The sequence below is a fragment of the Gorilla gorilla genome, chromosome 20, assembly GCF_029281585.2.
Source record: "Gorilla gorilla gorilla isolate KB3781 chromosome 20, NHGRI_mGorGor1-v2.1_pri, whole genome shotgun sequence".
Classification (NCBI taxonomy): domain Eukaryota; kingdom Metazoa; phylum Chordata; class Mammalia; order Primates; family Hominidae; genus Gorilla; species Gorilla gorilla.
In genome coordinates, this window is record NC_073244.2 from 53,056,966 (window position 1) to 53,077,458 (window position 20,493).

General features: G+C 52.1%; 2 protein-coding genes across 7 annotated transcripts in view; one reads left to right on the plus strand and one right to left on the minus strand.

The window, feature by feature from the left end:
* TMEM91 (transmembrane protein 91) overlaps positions 1–6,824 on the plus strand; it is a 30,472-nt gene extending 23,648 nt beyond the window's left edge. For 2 of the 6 annotated variants that reach the window (XM_063701365.1, XM_019015146.3), the window contains exons 2-4: positions 1,047–1,285; positions 5,514–5,663; positions 6,458–6,824. In XM_063701365.1, coding sequence (XP_063557435.1) covers positions 1,047–1,285; positions 5,514–5,663; positions 6,458–6,616 — 548 coding nt within the window. In that variant the 3' untranslated portion in view covers positions 6,617–6,824. Of the gene's footprint in view, positions 1–1,046; positions 1,286–5,513; positions 5,664–6,303; positions 6,376–6,457 lie in introns of all 6 variants that reach the window. The other 4 variants (XM_063701366.1, XM_063701367.1, XM_063701368.1 and 1 more) reach the window with 4 other exon arrangements.
* Positions 6,825–9,091: 2,267 nt separating this feature from the next.
* EXOSC5 (exosome component 5) lies at positions 9,092–20,461 on the minus strand. The gene is made up of 6 exons (XM_055369505.1): positions 20,225–20,461; positions 15,927–16,040; positions 14,585–14,706; positions 12,499–12,639; positions 10,236–10,325; positions 9,092–9,447 (listed from the first exon to the last, which is right to left on the minus strand). Exons 1-6 carry the CDS (start codon positions 20,370–20,372, stop codon positions 9,355–9,357), a joined length of 708 nt encoding a protein of 235 aa, XP_055225480.1. The 5' UTR covers positions 20,373–20,461; the 3' UTR covers positions 9,092–9,354.
* Between the last annotated feature and the right edge of the window lie 32 nt (positions 20,462–20,493).

Here is a 20,493-nt window from a genome sequence, read left to right on the forward strand (position 1 = left end):
CGTGTGTGCACAGGTGTCTGTGGTTTGTGATGCAGTGGGGAGTAGGGTTGTGCACGGAGTCAATTGGGATAAATGTGTAAGAAGGTTGGGGGCCTGAAAGGGGTGTTTTCTGGGAGCTGATGTTTTGGGGCAAATATACAAGGAGTCCTTTGGGAGATCAATGTGTGGAGGTGGAGGCTGGGCTTGCTTAGATGGGGCTGTGTGGCAGGGGACTTCGGGGGGCAGGTCTAGGGGACAGAGGATGGGGAATGTAGACCAGAGTGCAGTTCCAGGCAGCACTGGGGGTAGGGGATGGGTGTGTGTGTGACTGGGAGGGGTGCATGGGCCTGGATAGGTGGTCACGTGGTATGAACCTGGGATGGATATTGGGGGTGTTCGTGGGGCAGGTAAGTGTGTAAGGCATGGTGCAACAGGTGCTGCAACTTATTGGGGTAAGTGTGATTGGTATGTGGCTTTTGCCTGAGAGAAATGCCCAGAATTTGGCCGGGTGCGGTGGCTCACGCCTGTAATCCCAGCACTTTGGGAGGCCAAGGCTGGTGGATCCCCTAAGGTCAGGAGTTCGAGACCAGCCTGGTTAACACAGTGAAACCCTATCTTTACTAAAAATACAAAAAAAAAAAAAAAAAAGAAATTAGCCGGGCATGGTGGTGGGCGCCTGTAATCCCAGCTACCCGGGAGGCTGAGGCAGAATGGTTTGAACCCGGGAGGTGGAGGCTGCAGTGTGCTGAGATCACGCCACTGCACTCTAGCGGATCTGCAGTGGTGGATCTGCCTGGGCAACAGATGGAGACTTTGTCTCAAAAAAAACAAAAAAAAAAAAAAAGAGAGAGAGAAATGCCCAAAATTGAATGTCCAGACCCCTGAGTTCTCTTCATAACCTGAGGCCAATCTTTTTTTCTCTCTGGGCCTCAGCTTCCCTATCTGTAAAATGGGTCTGAGGACAACTGCACTAACTAGTCTCTGCCTGAGTCTCTCTAAAGCAAAGGGTCAGAGGTTGAGTCAAGTGAGACTTTTACAACTTGTCTTTTTCTTCCCCCTACCCCTAGGAAACCCCTCCTGGAGTTTCCCCAAAGCCATGGACAGCCCTAGTCTTCGTGAGCTTCAACAGCCTCTGCTGGAGGGCACAGAATGTGAGACCCCTGCCCAGAAGCCTGGCAGGCATGAGCTGGGGTCCCCCTTAAGAGAGATAGCCTTTGCCGAGTCCCTGAGGGGTTTGCAGTTCCTGTCACCGCCTCTTCCCTCCGTGAGCGCTGGCCTGGGGGAACCAAGGCCCCCTGATGTTGAGGTAGGAAACAGCAGGCCTTAGTGGAAGGCACGGGAGGGGGCTGGGGTGAGCCCCACTAAGGCCAGCATCTGGCAGGCTGACAGCTATGCCGATCTGCCTTAGGCCTGGAGTCTCACTTCCCAGCTGTGTGTGGGCTTCTGAGATTTTCAGTTACGGTTCTTCTTGTTTTATGTCTCTCATCTTTGTTGCCTGGCTTTGGCTCTGTCTTCCCTCTGATCTCGGACTCCGCTGGTTGGTGTCTTCAGAGTGCACGCACCTCTGGCTTTTGTCCACCCTGCTGTCTCTCTCTTTGTGTGTGTGTGTGTGAGAGAGAGAGAGAGAGAGAGAGACAGGGTCTCGCTCTGTTGCCCAGGCTGGAGTGCAGTGGAGCGATCATAGTTTACTGCAACCTTGACCTCCCGGGCTTAAGCAATCCTCCCACCTCAGCCTCCTGAGTAGCTGGGACCACAGGCATGTGCCACCATGCCTGGCTAATTTTTTGGTGTTTTTTGTAGAGAAGAGGTTTTGCCATGTTGCCCAGGCTGGTCTCAAACTCCTGAGCTCAAGCAATCTGCCTGTCTTGGCCTCCCAAAGTGCTAGGATTAAAGGTGTGAGCCACCATGCCCAGCCTTCCTTTTTTTTTTTTTTTTTTTTTTTAAGTTACTGTCACTTTTTATAATTTCTCATTCCAGGCCAGGCACAGTGGCTCACACTGGTAATCCCAGCACTTTGGGAAGGCGAGGCAGGAGGACTGCCTCGCCCAGGAGTTTTAGGCTAGCCTGGGCAACATAGTGAGACTCCATCTTTATTTTTATTTAATTTTTCATTTTGTCCTCCGAAAATTAGAAAGACCCCGTCTTAAAAAAAAAAAAAAAAAATTAGCCAGGTGTGATGGCGTGTTCCTGTAGTCCCAGCTACTTGGGAGGCTGAGGTGGGAGGATCGCTTGAGCCCAGGCTGCAATGAGCTGTGATCATACCACCTTACTCCAGCCTGGACAACAGAGCAAGACAGACAGAAAGAAAGAAAAAGAGAGGGAGAGGGGGGAGAGAGAGAGAGAGAAAGAGAGAGGGAGGGAGGGAGGAAGGAAAGAAAGAAGAGAGAGAGAGAAAGAAGGAAGAAAGATGGAATGAAGGAAACAAGGAAAGGAAGGAGAGAAGGAAGGAAAGAAGGGAAGGAAGGAAGGAGAAAGAAGAAAGAAAGGCAGGCAGGCAGGCAACAATCATGATGAACTCTTATGGTTTCTGTTGGTCAGGAATTTGGGACTTAGTTGCATGGTTCTGCCTCTGGATCTTTCTTGAGGTTGCATTCAGCTGGTGGGTGGAACTAGAACAGTCAGGGGCTGGCTGGGCACTTTTCTCTCTCTTCATGGTGTCTTGGGGCTTCCTTTTTTTTTTTTTTTTTGAGATGGAGTTTCACCCTTGTTGCCCAGGCTGGAGTACAATGGTGCAATCTCAGCTCACTGCAACCTCCGCCTCCTGGGTTCAAGCAAATTCCCCTGCCTCAGCCTCCTGAGTAGCTGGATTTACAGGCATGTGTCACCATGCCCAGCTAATTTTGTATTTTTAGTAGAGACGGGGTTTCACTATGTTGGTCAGGTTGGTCTCAAACTCCTGACCTCAGGTGATCCACCCACCTCAGCCTCCCAAAGTGCCAGATTACAGGCGTGAGCCGCCGTACCCAGCCGAGTCTTAGGGCTTCTATGTGGTCTCTCCATGTGAGCTGCCTTGGGATTCCTTACAGCATAACGGCTTCAGGGCAGTCAGGCAGCTTATGTACCTCCAGCCTACAGCATGAATATTGCAGCAAAGCAGAAGCTGCCTCACCTTTTCTGATTTCGCTTTGGAAGTCACGTAACATGACTTCCACCACATTCTATTAATTACAAGTGAGTCATGAGCCTGCTCAAATTCAAGGGGAGGGGACACAGTACTCATCCCTTGATGGGAAGGATATCAAAGTCACATGGTAAGAAAAGCATGTGGGGCTGGGCGCTGTGGCTCATGCCTGTAATCCCAGCACTTTGGGAGGCCAAGACAAGTGAATTGCTTGAGGTCAGGAGTTCAAGACCAGCCTGACCAATGTAGGGAAAGCCCGTCTCTACTAAAAATACAAAAATTAGGCCAGGCGCGGTGGCTCACACCTGTAATCCCAGCACTTTGGGAGGCTGAAGCGGGCGGATCACGAGGTCAGGAGATCGAGACCAGCCTGGCCAACATGGTGAAACCCAGTTTCTACTAAAGAAAAAATACAAAAATTAGCCAGGTGTGGTGATGCACACCTGTAATCACAGCTATTCAGGAGGCTGAGGCAGGAGAAACACTTAAACCTGGGAGGCGGAGGTTGCAGTGAGCCGAGATCACGCCATTGCACTCCAGCCTGGGCAACAGAGTGTAACTCTGTCTCAAAAAAAAAAAAAAAATTAGCTGGCTGTGGTGGCGGGTGCCTGTAATCCCCGCTCTTGGGAGGCTGAGGCAGGAGAATTGCTTGAACTTGGGAGATGGAGGTTGCAGTGAGCTGAGATTGAGCCACTGCCCTCCAGCCTGGGCAAGACTCTGTCTCAAAAAAAACCAAAAAGCTTAAAAATCTAGACTCTAGAGTTTTCAGCAGGCAGGTTTGCCCTAATCATTTAGGCCACTGGAGCATTTTATAATCTCCATCTTTTATTTATTTATTTATTAGTGACAGGGTCTTCTTGCTCCGTTGCTCAGGCTGGGGGGCACACATGTGATCATAGCTCACTGGAGTCTCAAACTTCTGGGCTCAAGCCATCCTCCTGCCTCAGCCTCCCAAAGTAGCTGAGACTACAGGCACAAGACACCATGCCTAGCTAATTTTTTTTTTTTTTTTTTTTTTTTGAGATGGAGTCTCACTCTGTCGCCCAGGCTGGAGGGCAGTAGCGCAATCTCGGCTCACTGCAAGATCTGCCTCCCGGGTTCATGCCATTCTTCTGCCTCAGCCTCCTGAGTAGCTGGGACTACAGGTGTGTGCCACCACACCTGGCTAATTTTGTTTTTGTATTTTTAGTAGAGACGGGGTTTCACTGTGTTAGCCAGGATGGTCTCGATCTCCTGACCTCATGATCTGCCCACCTTGGCCTCCCAAAGTGCTGGGCTTACAGGCGTGAGCCACTGCGCCTGGCCCATGCCTAGCTAATTTTAAATTTTTTTTTTTAGAGATGGGGTCTTGCTATATTGCCCAGGCTGGTCTCAAACTCCTGGCTTCAAATGATCCTCCCGCCTTGGCCTCCCTAAGTGTTGGGATGACAGGTGTGAGCCACTGTGCCCGGCCAATAATCTCCATCTTTTTGCAGGTTCCTTGTTTCAGTGGCGTTTGTCCCTGTTCAGGGGCTTTTCTTTTTTTGAGATGGAGTCTCACTCTATTGCCCAGGCTGGAGTGCTATGGCTCGATCTCGGCTCACTGCAACCTCCACCTCCTGGGTTCAAGTCATTCTCCTGCCTCAGCCTCCTAAGTAGCTGGGATTACAGGGGCACGCCACCACGCCTGGCTAATTTTTGTATTTTTAGTAGAGATGAGGTTTCACCATGTTGGCCAGGCTGGTCTCCCAACTCTCGACCTCAGGTGATCCACCCACCTTGGTCTCCCAAAGTGCTGGGATTACAGGCGCGAGCCACCATGCCCGGCCATTCAGGGGCTTTTCACTCAGAGATTGTAAGCAATTGTAGTGTCCATGATTGGATCCGTGAACCCCTTGAAAATGAACTGAAAACTCTGGGTGTGGGTGGGGCTCTTCTCTGGAGACCTGGTCCACAGCTTCCCTTCAAAGGGCTCCAGGATACAAATGTCAAAAGCCCACCTCTGGCCAGGTGTGGTGGCTCATGCCTGTAATCCTAGCACTTTGGGAGGCCGAGACGGGTGGATCACCTGAGGTCAGGAGTTCAAGACCATCCTGGCCAACATGGTGAAACCCCGTCTCTACTAAAAATACAAAATTAGCCAGGTGTGATGGCGTGTGCCTGTAATCCCAGCTACTCGGGAAGCTGAGGCAGGAGAATCATTTGAACCCGGGAGGCAGTGAGCCGAGACTGTGCCATTGTACCCCAGCCTGGGTGACAGAGCGAAACTCCGTCTCAAACAAACACCGAAAGCCCATCTCTGAACACTTTTTTCTCTTTGTATCTCTGGGGAAGCCCTGGGGGCAGGTATTGGCCTTTGAGGGCTATGGAGAGCCGAGCAATGGGGCAGGAAAGGTGGATGGAGATGCCCACCTGGGCACTTTCCTGTCCGTAGGACATGTCATCCAGTGACAGTGACTCGGACTGGGATGGAGGCAGCCGTCTTTCACCATTTCTACCCCACGACCACCTCGGCTTGGCTGTCTTCTCCATGCTGTGTTGTTTCTGGCCCGTGGGCATCGCTGCCTTCTGTCTAGCCCAGAAGGTCAGTCTGTGTGTGGGACTTGGAGGGGACTGGGCATAAAAGAGAAAAATGCACCACAAAAACAAAGAGCCATATACCTGAGGCGGGAAGGTGGAAGGCAGCCCAGAGAACCTGAACTCAAATCCTGAGTCTGCCACTCTCTGCAAGATTTTTTTTTTTTTTTTTGAGTCTCACTTTGTCGCCCAGGCTGGAGTGCAGTGGTACAATCTCGGCTCACTGCAATCTCTGCCTCTTGGGTTCAAGTGATTCTCCTGCCCCAGCCTCCTGAGTAGCTGGGATTACAGGCGCGCGCTACCATGCCTGGCTAATTTTTGAATTTTTAATAAAGATGGGGTTTCACCACGTTGGCCACGCTGGTCTCGAACTCCTGACCTCAAGTGATCCTCCCATCTTGGCCTCCCAAAGTGCTGGGATTACAGGCGTGAGCCACAGTGCCCAGCTCTCTGCAAGATTTTGGGCAAGTCACTTAACTTCCCTGTGCCTCACTTTCCTCATCTGTAAAGTGGGAATAATTGCTACCTCTGGGTCAATGTGAGAATCAAATGAGTTAGAATAGTGGCATATACCATTTTAATGTTTTTATTTTTTAAATTTTATTTTATTATTTTTTACCATTTTAATGTTTTTATTAACCACTCAGCATCCCCAGTGCCTGACCTATAGTAGGTGCTACGTATCTGCTTTTGGAATACGTGCATGAATGAATGAATGGGTATGTTGGGTGGGGGAGGGACCAGGTGAAGGGTCTGGGACTGAGGGGATGCCTGGGTCACTGCTGCCCACTGCCTCTACAGACCAACAAGGCTTGGGCCAAGGGGGACATCCAGGGGGCAGGGGCCGCCTCCCGCCGTGCCTTCCTGCTGGGGGTCCTCGCCATCGGGCTGGGCGTGTGCACGTATGCGGCTGCCCTGGTGACCCTGGCCGCCTACCTTGCCTCCCGAGACCCGCCCTAGTTGCCCCTACAGCCCTCACTGTGAACCCTGAGGCCGGCAGCCCAGCAAATCTGTGGGCAGAGTGGAGAATCTTGGTGGATGAGGCTGCGGCGGCGGCAGGAGCATCTAGAAACGGGAGTGAGCTGGACTGGAACCCTTCCCCTTCCTGGCCACCGCTCTTCGGGCGGCAGCAACGTGAGATTAAACACCAGACACCCTTGCAGCCAAACCAGAGTCTGTTCACGTGTGTGGGAGGATGGAAGGGGGTGGGGGTGCTTGAGACCAACAGGGGACTGACTGGTCAGGGTGACGGGCTGTGGTGGGCATCCCCAGGGTGCTTGCTCCCTGAGACCTGAGCTGGAAAAGGGGGAAGAGGATTTTTTTTTTTTCAGAGATGGTCTCCCTGTTGCCCATGCTGGAGTGCTGTGGCACAATCATGGCTCACTGCAGCCTTGAACTCCTGGGCTCAAGCAATCGTCCTGACTGAGCCCAGGAGCCTCCCAAGTAGCCGGGACTACCGGCACCTGCCAACACACCCAGCTAATTAAAAAATTTTTTTTGTAAAGACAAGGTATCACTATATTGCCCAGGCTGGTCTGAAACTCCTGGGCTCAACTGATCTTCCCGCCTCGGCCTCCCAAAGAGCTGAGATTACAGGCATGAGTGACCATGCCTGGTGGTTTCTAAACAGCAGGATGTTCTCATCCCAGTATGGGTGGTTAGCAGAGAACTGGAGAGAGCTGAGTTCGAAGTCCTTACTCCTCTACCTGTTAGCTGTGTAAGCTTGGCCCAAGTGACTTCTCACTTTTTCTCCTCTGCAAAATGGGACTTTCTGCACACCTCAGGCTGTAGTGAGGATTAAATGCATCATATGTGGAAATGACTGTCTGCTGTTGCTGTCTCCCTCTGAGCTTTTTTTTTTTCTTTTCTTTTTTTTGAGATAGGATCTCCCTCTGTCAACCCAGACTGGAGTGCAGTGGCCCGATCTTGGCTCACTGCAGCCTCGACCTTCCAGGCTCAAGTGATCCTCCCACCTCAGCCTCCCAAGGAGCTGGGACCACAGGCGTGTGCCACAATGCCTGGCTAATTTTTTGTGTTTTTTTTTTTTTTTTTGAGATGGAGTCTCGCTCTGTCGCCAGGCTGGAGTGCAATGGCGCAATCTCAACTCACTGCAGCCTCTGCCTTCCGGGTTCAAGAGATTCTCCTGCCTCAGCCTCCTGAGTAGCTGGGATTTCAGGTGCGCAGCACCGCGCCTGGCTGATTTTTGTATTTTTAGTAGAGACAGGTTTTCACCATGTTGGTCAGGTTGGTCTCGAACTCCTGACCTCAGGCGATCCACCCACCTCAGCCTCCCAAAGTGCTGGGATTACAGGCGTGAGCCACCAAGCCTGGTCTTTATTGCTTGATAATGTCTAGCCCCTCTTAGTGTGCTTAGTGAGCACTTCCTATGTGCCTCTGCTAAGTGCTTGTGGCAGATGTGTTTTCCCTGTCCAGGTGCCAACACCTCCATGTTTCCTTAAGGATGCATCCCTTTCCCTATCGCAGGCCATTTGGTTTGGATGGGACTGCCTCCAACTGCAGGTGGGGTTTTGCCCCATCTCTACTAAAAATACAAAAATTAGGCTGGGCACAGTGGCTCAAGTCTGTAATTCCAGCACTTTGGGTGGCCAAGGCAGGCGAACCACCTGAGGTCAGGATTTGCAGACCAGCCTGGCCAACATGGTGAAACCGCGTCTCTACTAAAAATACAACAATTAGGCCAGGTGCGGTGGCTCACGCCTGTAATCCCAGCCCTTTGGGAGGCAGAGGTGGGCGGATCACCTGAGGTCAGGAGTTAGAGACCAGCCTGACCAACATGGAGAAATCCCGTCTCTACTAAAAATACAAAAATTAGCTGGGTGTGGTGGCATGCGCCTGTAGTCCCAGCTACTCAGGAGGCTGAGGCAGGAGAATCATTGGAACCCAGGAGGCGGAGGTTGCATCACCCCACTGCACTCCAGCCTGGGCAACAGAGCGAGATTCCGTCTCAAAACAAAAGAAAACAAAACAAAACAAAACAAGACAGGGACTATAACAACAGCCCCATCTCACAGGGTTGGTGGGTGGGCATTTAGAGTTTCCTCCCCATGGCCTACAAGGCCCCACCTGCATGCTTGCCTGTTCCCCCCAGCCCCATCTGCTCTCCTGCTCTAGCTCGCTGGCTTTGGCCACCCTGTTCACCAAGCTGGTCCCCAGCCCCTGGGGGCTCCTTCCCCACATTATCCAAGAGCTCACTCCCTTTCCTCTTTCAGGGTCCCCTCTGAGGTACCCTGCTCTGTGAAGGCACTGATGCCTGATGTACTCAATTTGCCCTCCATAAAGGGGCTCTCCCAAACTCCTGTTCCCTGCTTTTTACTTTTTCATAGATTTACTACCATCTGACAAATTCCAGTTTACCTCCCTGCTCCTCTGGGATCTCACTAGCAGGGCCTGCACACGATGGGTGCTCAACAGACATTTGTTAAAGTGAATTAATTTATTGATTCATCCATTCCATAAATGTGAGCTCCTTTGAATGTTATCCTTGCTGGGGGGATCTGTGCCCCCAGGCCTGGGGGCTGTCACAGGCCAAGGCCTCCCCACAGGAGCCCTGTGGTTACAGAGCTACAGGCTCAAGGAGCCCATGGGTCAGAGAGGCAAGGCTGGGCTGCTGGTTTGCTTCAGGCTGTAGGGGGTGAGTGGGTGGAGGCAATGGGAGCGGCCCCTTGCCCCAGCGTGCCTCAGCTCTTGGAGTAACGCCTCTGCAGCGATTCCCGGTAGAAACGGAAGACGTGTTGCGAAGCGGCCTGGGCCGCAGCCAGGCACTGCTGGAGCTGCGGGGGAGAGACCGGTCGGTGCTGGGGGCCAAGCCCTTCATGCACACACGACTTGGCTGACCCAGGAGGTTCTGCTGACCCCACCTGACTCCCTTAACCTCCCATCACTCCCCTGCCCCCAAGTGAGGCAAGTGGTGAGGGATTATTTCCCATTTCATGAGCTGTTTCTTAGAGATCAGGAGAAATAAAAAGAGGGAGAAGGACTTCAGGATCAGATTATGACAGCAACAGGACTCAGACCTATCAGGCATCCTCACACCTTGGAGGAGGCCCCAGCTGTGCAGAGCTATGGAACTGGAGAGTGCACAGAATTGGAGTGGTCTTGGGATTTTACAGCCACAGTCCCCTTCAGCCCAAATAATCTAAGAGCCACGGAATCAAGAGACTCCCAGTCTTCACTGCCATGTATTCCTAGATTCATGAGGTCCAGGTTGGACATGCTTTTGCAGACAGTCATGTCCAAGAGTTTCCAGGCTCTGTCCCTTAGCCTGAGACCTGGAATTCCCATGGCTCACCACTCTGCGCTGGGAGCTGGGGGACCATCACATGCCCTCTTCTGACTTCAAACTGAGCTCATCCTCTTTTTGCCTGTGTTATAAATTGGGCTTCCCTTAAACATTTCCGCAAAGGTTTCTGGGTCCACAAAGTTTGAAAACTCCCTTTTTACAAGAAGAAATGTAAGAGGCTCTCCTGAAGCCTCTCAGAATCCAGGGCAGAGTTGGGACAAGACCGTATGTCAGTGGGAAGGAAGGTTCTGGCTTTTCCCCTCATCCCCACGCTGGTACCTCAGTGTCTGAGTAGAGCCCCTTGGTGCTGGACATCAGCAGCTTCCGTTCCACGCTGTCCAGGGCAAAGGTCAGGACTGCCCGGGCCTCCTAGGGACAAGGGGTAGAAGGCGGTGGGGGACCTAGGACCTTCCCCTCAGATAAAATCTCAGCCAGTCCTTTGGCCAGGCACAGTGGCTCATGACCATAATCTCACCACTTTGGGAGGCCAAGGCACGGCACTGCTTGAGGCCAGAAATTCAAGACCAGTCTGGGAAACAGAGGGAGACCCCATCTCAGATTAAAAAAAAAAAAAAAAAAAAAAAAAAAAAAGGTAGCTGGGTGTGGGGGTGGATGTCTGAGTTCCCAGCTACCCAGGAGGCAGAGGTGGGAGGACTGCTTGAGCCCAGGAGTTTGAAGCTGCAGTGAGCTGTGATCGTACTACACTCCAGCATGGGCGACAGTGAGACCCCGTCTCAACGCTCCCCTTCCCACCACACACTTGCAGCCAGTCCCACTGAGGGGACTCCAGACCCTTGGCCTCCAGGCCTCTCCCTTTCCATAGCCAGGCGCTCACCTATCAAGCATCAAGCGCAGCCATTTTTTGTCTACGCTACCCCTTCCCTACTTCCCTGGGTATAGCCCTCTGCCTTTCCTTTGTAGAACTGTACTCCATGCCCCTTATTCCAACCACGCGGTTCTGACAGGGGCTTCCAAGCTCAGTATTCCTGCCCCAAGGGGCTAGCCATAGTGCCACTCACTTATCTGGTACCTCTCGGCCTCCCAGTCCCCCTTCCATGCTCTGTCCCACAGGGGCTGGAAGCCAGCAAGCTGTATTTCCCAGACTCCCTTACCAGCTAGTTTCCATCAGTAATGAGGTGGGAGAATGGAAGAAAAGCAGCACCCTGCTCCTCACGGACAATGGCAGGTGCTGATGGCTGTGGCTGTGTGACAGCCATGGAGGTGGGGTAGGTTCTGGACCTCAGTGGCCAGGGCAGAAGCAGGACATGCTATGTGCATCCAGAACCAATTGAGATGATGTCTCCAACACGACAGAACAGGAGGTGGCTCGCAGGTTCAGCCCAGGTCTGGGAGGGGTTTCTCATCTCTGGGTGTCACTCCTGCTTCCTTTTTCCTCCTCTAGCTCCTCAACACTGTTGTTACAAAGTCCCTGCATTTAACTCCCTCCATCTGAAACCCTCCAAGTGGTTTCCGTCTTCTTGACTAGAGGGGACCATTATAGCATTGGGCAGAAAACTCAGAATAACTTGAGCTTAGGACACTGCACCTGAGCCGACGAGGAAAGCTCTCTTCTCGTTTGCTTTTGAGCCTCTTAGGATGGAAATGGAGCTTAAGGGGTCAGTCCCAGCCTCAGGAAAGGTGCTGGCCAGAGAGAATGAAGCTGATATGCAGAGAAAGGCAGGGACGAGAAGTGAAGCAAGGACATCCTGATGGTGTTTAAAGTCCTGGTTTTATTTTTTTTTTTTGAGAGTTTCACTCTTTCATCCAGGCTGGAGTGAAGTGGTGCGATCTCAGCTCACTGTAAACTCCACCCTCCAGGTTTAAGTGACTCTCCTGCCTCAGCCTCCCGAGTAGCTGGGATTACAGATGTGTGCCACCATGCCTAGCTAACCTTTGTATTTTTAGTAGAGACAGGGTTTTGCCATGTTGGCCAGGCTGGTCTCGAACTCCCAGCCTCAGGTGATCTGCCTGCCTCAGACTTCCAAAGTGCTAGCATTACAGGTGTGAGCCACCACACCTGGCCATACATTTCCTTTCTAGTTTATTTATTTATATTTTTTGAGATGGAGTTTCACTCTTGTTGCCCAGGCTGGAGTGCAATGGCGCGATCTCGGCTCACCACAACCTCTGCCTCCTGGGTTCAAGCGATTCTCCTGCCTCAGCCTCCTGAGTAGCTGGGATTACAGGCGTGCGCCACCACACCTGGCTAATTTTGTATTTTTAGTAGAGATGGGGTTTCTCCATGTTGGTCAGACTCATCTCGAACTCCCGACCTCAGGTGATCCACCCACCTCGGCCTCCCAAAGTGCTGGGATTACAGGCGTGAGCCACCGCTCCCAGCCCCACATTTCCCTTCTAATTAAGCAAGTCTGAGCTGGGTTTCCAGCACTTGCTGCTAAATGAACCATGATGATTAGAGCAGCCCTTGCTAAGTGGGATTGACGTGGCATGAGCCGACTGTCTGTAGAGAAGCGAGGCCTGGAGGAAGGGACGGGGAGCTGTCTGGCCTCTGCCCTTCAGCCACCCTGGTCTTCACACCTACCTTTTCTTGCTTGGATGTAGGATCCAGCACGAGGGTCCCATCAGAGTCCAGGGCGCAGGTGATCCCACAGAAGAGAGCCCGCATGGGCACACCTGCATCCACCAATGCCATGCAGGCGGCATTCAGACAACAGGCCAGGAGCTGAGCACCACAGGAAATGGTTAAGTTTCTTTTTTTTTTTTTTTTTCTTTTGGAGATGGAGTTTCGCTCTTGTTGCCCAGGCTGGAGTGCAATGGCGTGATCTCGGCTCACTGCAACCTCTACCTCCCGGGTTCAAGCGATTCTCCTGCCTCAGCCTCCTGAGTAGCTGGGATTACAGGCACCCACCACCACACCCGGCTAATCTTTGTATTTTTAGTAGAGACGGGGTTTCACCATGTTGGCCAGGCTGGTCTCAAACTCCTGACCTCAGGTGATCCACCTGCCTCGGCCTCCCAAAGTGCTGGGATTACAGGCGTGAGCCACCACGCCCAGCCTAAGAAGTTTCTACTGTAGGCCTGGCCAGCAGAGCAGATCCATGCCTCCCTCCACCAGGCTGATGCCTATGGCAGACATCACTAATCGGTCACAGAAGGGCAGTATGGCAGAGTGGTTAAAAGTGGTCCGGGGATCAAGTAGCCCTGGGTTCCAGACCTAGTTTTGCTCTCTCAGCTGTGTCACCTTGAACAAGTGACTTACTCCTTGAGTCTCAATCTCCTCATCTGTTAGATGGGGAATATAATAATATTCAATAGGTATGTACTGAAGTACGTACCACACATTTGTTGGCAAATAGGGTCAGAGAGGGGAAGAAACCTTCCAAAGACACGAGGGGGAGGCACTGGCAGAGCCAGGCCCGAAACTTGGGTAGCAGCCACTCCCCGGTGACAGAGCTGGCAGGGCAATGGAGGAAGAGCCACCTCGCTGCTGCCTGCAGGAAGCTCACAGTGGAAAGAGCGCACAGGTTGGGAGTCAGCTGGCTCTGCCTCAGTTTCCTAATGTGTTTCTTCTCTAGGCCTAGCAGCCAGACAAAGACCACAGCTTTAGTCAACCGGTTCCAGCTCTGCTGCTGATCCTCCACCACTTCCTCTGGGCTTCACTTTCCACTTCTGTAAAATGGGGTCACAATACCTTCTCTCTCTGCCCATCCATAAAATGTCTGTCCAGTTCAGGGCCACGTTCCAGTAAAGCCTTCTACAGTGTCTAATTCTAGTCCTCAACCTCAACCTCCCGCACCTCAGACATGGAGATCTTACAAGGCCACGCTCCTGACTCAGCTGCTGTCTGCTCAGGGCGCCCCCAGCACTGAGGGCCTGAAATCCACTAGGTGCCGAGTAGAAGTGATTGCCAGCCGGGCACAGTAGCTCACGCCTGTAACCCCAGCACTTTGGGAGGCCAAGGTGGACTGATCACTCAAGGTCAGGAGTTCGAGACCAGCCTGGCCAACATGGCAAAACCCCGTCTCTACTAAAAATACAAAAATTAGCCTGGCTTGGTGGCGGGCACCTGTAATTCCACCTGTAATTCAGGAGGCTAAAGCACGGGAATCGCTTGAGCCCGGGAGGTAGAGGTTGCAGTAAGTTGACATTGCACCACTGCATCCAGCCTGGGTGACAGAGTGAGAGCCTGTCTCAAAAACAAACAAAAAAACCAAAAAAACAAAAGAAGTGATTGGCACAGGCTCTGGAGTCAGACTGGCCTGGGCTTGAGTCCTGCCTGTGCTGCCTTCCAGCTGTGTGACCTTGGGCAAGCCCCTTCCCCTCTCTGGGCCTCAGTTTTGTCACCTGAAACATGTGAACATAAGAACACTCATCTGCCAGGGTCCGTGGGCTCTAGAACTAGACGGTCTGGGTCTAAGTCTTGGCTCTGCCACTTCCACGGGGATCATAAGGGCATGTGCTATATTACATGAGTTAATGTGCATAAGGCACACAGAACAGTGCCTGGCACATAAGTAAGCACCCAGGCTGTTTGCTCTCCTTCTTCAGTGAGCTGGTACCTGTCAAGTGTTTGAAGGCTTTCTGGCTAGCAGTGAGGGTACATGTATCCACCAGAAGGGAAGCAATCAGGAGACTTCCTGGAGGAGGAGGCCTGGGAGAAAGGATACAGAGCCGGCATCGCTGACAACCTGCAGCACCACAGTGATGGAGGTGCGGGGGTGCAATGTGCCCAGCACCACCGCCTCGCACGTGTTCCTGATCAGCCGCTCCCGGCTCTTCTCTGCAACACCTGGGGAAATTGAAGAGAGGCTCAGGGTCTTCCCCTTCATTTGACTCACCTTCCTCCATACGCCTCACCCAAACCCCCAGAAAGGGCTCACGGTCTCAGCCTGGGATGGTGCAGTTACCTGCAGGGATGATGGAAGATTCCAGTGGGAAGAAGGCAAGGCCTGACTGCCATCCACTGACCCCTGCTACCTCCAGCATCCACCAAGGGAACCATCCAAGGGAAGAAGACCTGGGAGTTCCATGTCTGTGCTGCTACCCACGCCCACTCCCACCCTAGCAGGCCCAGTCAGTGGGGACTGAGGGATATGAGGGTAAAAGGGGGGAAAAACAGGTTAATGGTCCAGGCACAGTGGCTCAAGCCTGTAATCCCAACACTTTGTGGGGCTGAGGTGGGCGGATCACTTGAGGTCAGGAGTTTGACACCAACCTGGTCAACATGGTGAAATGCTGTCTCTACTAAAAATACAAAAATTAGCCAGGCATGATGGCTCACGCCTGTAATTCCAGCTACTCGGGAGGTTGAGACAGGAGAACTGCTTGAACCTGGGAGTCAGAGGTTGCAGTGAGCTGAGATCGAGCCACTGCACTCCAACCTGGGCAACAGAGTGAGACTCCGTCTTAAAAATATAAAATTAAAAAAAAAAAAAAAAAAAAAAGGCTGAGCGCAGTGGCTCACGCCTGTAATCCCAGCACTTTGGGAGGTCGAGGTGGGCAGATCACGAGGTCAGGAGATCAAGACCATCCTGGCCAACATGGTGAAACCCCATCTCTACTAAAAAAATACAAAAAATTAGTGGGCATGGTGGCACGTGCCTGTAATCCCAGCGACTCGGGAGGCTGAGGCAGGGGAATTGCTTGAATCTGGGAGGCAGAGGTTGCAGTGAGCTGAGATCGTGCTGCTGCACTCCAGCCGGGGTGACACAGCGAGACACTGTCTCCAAAAAAAAATAAATAAATAAAAATAAATAAAAGAAAAACAGGTTAATGGAATGAATGAGAGTGGAGGCAGAGAGAGGGAGAAAAGAGGGGGGGGAGAAATTAGAGGCAGAGAGAGAAGCAACAGAAGATGAGTTATTAATTAGAGGCAGAGAGTTAAAGACAGAAACAGCTGAGTGGAGACCAAAGCGGGGAGTGGAGACTCGGGGCAGCTGGTAGGGAGGAGCTCGGGGGGCGATTTTGACAAACTGGGCACCATTCAGAGGTTCAGCAGGGCCCAATTACCAGGCAGCCCGATCTTCGGCCTCAGGATCACTTCGAGTGTGGCCTTGTTGAAAATCTCTTTGCTGACCTTCACCTCGGCCGGCCCGTACACACCCGCCAGGACAGAGGTGTCACCTGAGGAGACAGCAGGGAGGGCCTCACTCACAGCTTCCCTGCTCCTGGGGCCCCATTCGTGGCACTGAGCCTGACGGCCAGGGCTCCCCACGTCACCCCCGCCATTTGTTGGTACTGATTCTTTGAGCACTCACTTCATTTCTCTCATTTGTAAAATGGGGAAAATAGCAGTCCCTCCCCGCTAGCGTCTTGTGAGGATCAAAGGACACAATTCACAGAAAACACTTAGAACACTGCAGGGCTCACGCTGAATGTGCAACAGACTTTAGCTGTATTAGTAACATTCGTCCATTCAGGCATTCAGGCAGGGTCTCACTCTCATTGCCCAGGCTGGAGTGCAGTGGTGCCATCACGGCTCATTGCAGCCTCGACCTTCTGGGCTCAAGTGATCCTCCCGCCTCAGCCTCCCAAGTAGCTGGAACTACAGGCATGTGCCACCATGCCTGGCTAATTTTTGTATTTTTAGTAGAGAGGGGATTTTGCCATGTTGCTCAGGCGGGTTTCGAACTCCTGGGCAACTGTAATCCCAAGGTGCTAGGATTACAGGCGTGAGCCACCATGCCTGGCCCTGATATTAGTAACTTTTTTTTTTTTTTTAAATGAGATGGAGTCTTGCTCTGTCGCCCAGGCTGGAGTGCAGTGGCGTAATCTCGGCTCACCGCAACCTCTGCCTCCCGGGTTCAAGCAGTTCTCCTGCCTCAGCCTACTGAGTAGCTGGGATTACAGGCGCGTGCCACCACGCCCGGCTAATTTTTTTATTTTTAGTAGAGACTGGGTTTCACCACGTTGGTCAGGCTGGTCTCGAACTCCTGACCTCGTGATCTGCCTGCCTCCCAAAGCGCTGGGATTACAGGCGTGAGCCACTGTGCCCGGCTGGTATTAGTAACTTTTAACAGGAAGTTCTTCCTGAAAGCTAACCATCCTCCCTCTTACTGCAGCTGCTCTCAACTTCTCTTTCCAAAGCTTCCCCAGCCCAGCTCTTCCCTTAGGCACTGGCCCCCAAATTTTGCATCAGTCTGGACACCTGAGAAAGGGATAATATCTGGAATGAATCCTGATTCCTTATTTCCCCAGAAGCTATGAACGGGGTACAGGAGGTAAAACCTAAGAAATAAACAGCCTGGCTTCTAGTACTGTCTGCTGTAATCCCAGCACTTTGGGAGGCTGAGGTGGGTAGATCACCTGAGGTCAGGAGTTTGAGACCATCCTGGTCAACATGGTGAAACCCCGTCTCTACTAAAACTACAAAAATTAGCTGGGCATAGTGGTGCGTGCCTGTAATCTCAGCTACTTGGGAGGCCGACGCAGGAGAATTGCTGGAACCGGGGAGGCGGAGGTTGCAGTGAGCCGAGATCGCACCATTGCACTCCAGCCTGGACAATAACAGCAAGGCTTAGTCTCAAAAAAAAAAAAAAATACATTTTAGGCCAGGCATGGTGGCTCACACCTGTAATCCCAGCACTATGTATGGAGGCCCAGGTGGGAGGACTGCTTGAGGCCAGGAGTTTGAGACCAGCCTGAGCAACATAGGAAGACTCCTGTCTCTATTTTCTTTTTTGGGACAGAGTTTCCCTCTGTCACCCAGGAGGCTGGAGTGCAGTGGCGCAATCTCAGTTCACTGCAACCTCTGCCTCCCAGGCTCAAGTGATTCTTGTACCTCAACCTCCAGAGTAGCTGAGATTACAGGTGCGTGCTACCACGTCCGACTAATTTTTGTATTTTTAGTAGAGATGGGTTTTCACCATGCTGGCCAATCTGGTCTCAGAACTCCGGACCTCAACCAAGCGAGGTGGCTCACGCCTGTAATCCCAGCACTTTGGGAGGCCGAGGCAGGTGGATCACAGGGTCAGGAGTTCAAGATCAGCCTGGCCAACATGGTGAAACCCCGTCTCTACTAAAAACCACAAAAATTAGCCGAGGGTGGTGGCACGCACCTGTGGTCCCAGCTACTCAGGAGGCTGAGGCAGAAGAATCGCTTGAACCCGGGAGGTGGAGGTTGCAGTGAGCCACGATCGCTTCACTGCACTCCAGCCTGGGCGACAGGGTGAGACTCCATCTCAAAAAAAAAAAAAGAAGAAAAAAAAAAAAAAACTCCTGACCTCAGAGGCCTCCCAAAGTGCTGGGATTACCGGTGTGAGCAACTGCACCCGGCCCCTTCTTAATTCTTAGGTTTGAAGAAACTTTAGGTATCTCAATTCAGCATAAGCTCTAAGCCTGAGGGAGGGCCTGGGAAGGTCCTTGGTTAAGGCCGTATTTCCTGGGAAGCCCAATTTGCCCTTACACGGAAGGTATGCTTAGTTCCAGGAGAAACTGCCCTGAGGACTGGAGAAGTTACCAAAACAGAACTTGCCTCTGGCTCCAGATGAACTGCCTGTGTTTTGCCTGAGCACAAGAGTCTCTCCCCTCTCACCTTCTTGAAGACGTGGCTCCAGCAAATCTCTCCCCTGTTGACCCCACAACAGTCTACAACTCCTGCCCCACTTATCTGATCCTCTTACAGCAGAAGTCCTGAACAGCTGCCTCTTCTTCCTTTTCTGTGACCCCACCACTCCATTGCGGCAGCTCAACATCGTCACCACTGACCTCCAAATGATCAACCCTCCCATGACCCGGCTGTCAGTAAGGCTGAAACAGCTGGTCAGCCCTCACATCTCAGACATGCTCTTTTCTTGGCCCCAGGTCACCACCATCTCCTGGTTTCCCCCTAACTCTATGGGCGTTCCTTCTGAGTCTCCTTTGCTAGCTTGTCACATGTCTCTGACTGCTCAAGTTGGAAGGCCTAGGGCTTGGTCCTGGGACCTCTTCTCTTTTCCATCTACACTCACTTCGTTCAGGCAATAGCCTGAAATACCATCTATATAGCCAGAGAGCTCCAAATTGCCTGTGTCCAGCTTGGGTCTCTCTTCTGATTTCCAGACTTGTACAGATCTGGGCAGAAACCTTAGTTATGCCTGAATCTTTTTCCTCGCACTCAAACCAAACTATACGTAAGTTTTGTCCGTATTACTTTCAAACTACATCCAGAATCTCATCACCTCCACTACTCCTGCTCTGGCTGGAGCCACCATCACCTTCCTGTTTTCCCCCATACTCCCCACAATCAACACAGCAGCCAAATTTTGTTAAAATGTATTGGGGCTGGGCGTGGTGGCTCATACCTATATGAGCACTTTGGGAGGAGGAATGCTTGAGCCCAGGAGTTCAAGACCAACCTGGGTGACATCGTGAGACGCTGTCTCAATTTTTTTTTTTTTTTTTTTTTTGAGACAGAGTCTTGCTTTGTTGCTCACACTGGAGTACAATGGCACGATCTCGGCCCACTGCAACTTCTGCCTCCCAGGTTCAAGTGATTGTCCTGCCTCAGCCTCCCGAGTAGCTGGGATTACAGGCGCCCGCCACCATGCCTGGCTAACTTTTGTATTTTTAGTAGAGACAGGGTTTCGCCATGTTGACCAGGCTGGTCTCGAACTCCTGACCTCAGGTGAGCCACAGGTCTTGGCCTCCCAAAGTGTGGGGATTACAGGCGTGAGCCACCGCCCCCGGCCTCCCGTCTCAAACGTTAAAGAGAAATATTCTTGGAGTTAATCTACTTCTGAGAGTTATTTAGCTAGGAAAAGGGGATATTTGCCCTATAGGTAAGACTTGCCCTAATCTTAGGGATATTTACTTGTGTGGAGAGATGCAGTGAGGTAGCGGTGGGGATGTATTTCTCAACCCAGGGCAGTGACATTATCTTCAATTTGAGGAGTATTTACGTGGGTGAAAGATCCGCCACAGTCCACAGTATGCAAATAGACAGGTTTGCTTCAGTCCGGGATGCAAGGACCTAGAGGGTGTGTGTGTGGGGGGGGTGGGGGTGGGAGGGTGGAGGAGGAATCGAGTTAAGGGGGATATTTACCCTGGTGAGGTGATTTTCCCTATTCTGAAATATCAGTTCTTGGGCGGACAGTCTGCCCCTCCTCTCATTCTCAGAGATAGTTACAAAGATGGAGCTATCTTCTCCTTTCTAGTCGTGAGGGAGAGATGTGTGTATCCCTGCGTATTTAGTAGTATTCAATCGGACAAGAAATCATGCATCAACGCAGGAGTGACATTTACCAGCTGGTATCGTGAGGAGGTGGGCACTCGGTTGCACAGTACACGGTAGTCCCTCTCCAAAAGAAATACCTGGGTGAAGTTCTTACCTTGCAGGAAGGAAGCAGAGCCATCTGGCCGCGACAGCAGGTTCTGTTCGCAGGCAAAGTGCCGGAGGCTGCAGCCAGAACCCCGAGGGCTGGACCCTGTTCCACTTTCAGCGCGGATTTTGGCGTCAGTATGCATCTCCTCCTCCATCGCGCCGACCCCACGTGCGGCTGCAGTTGTCACTTCCGCCTGGCAGCGCGCGCTGCAAACAGGCTGCGTAATCAGTGCGCACGCGCCGGGCTGGGCCGTCCTCCTGGGCGTCCGCACGTGG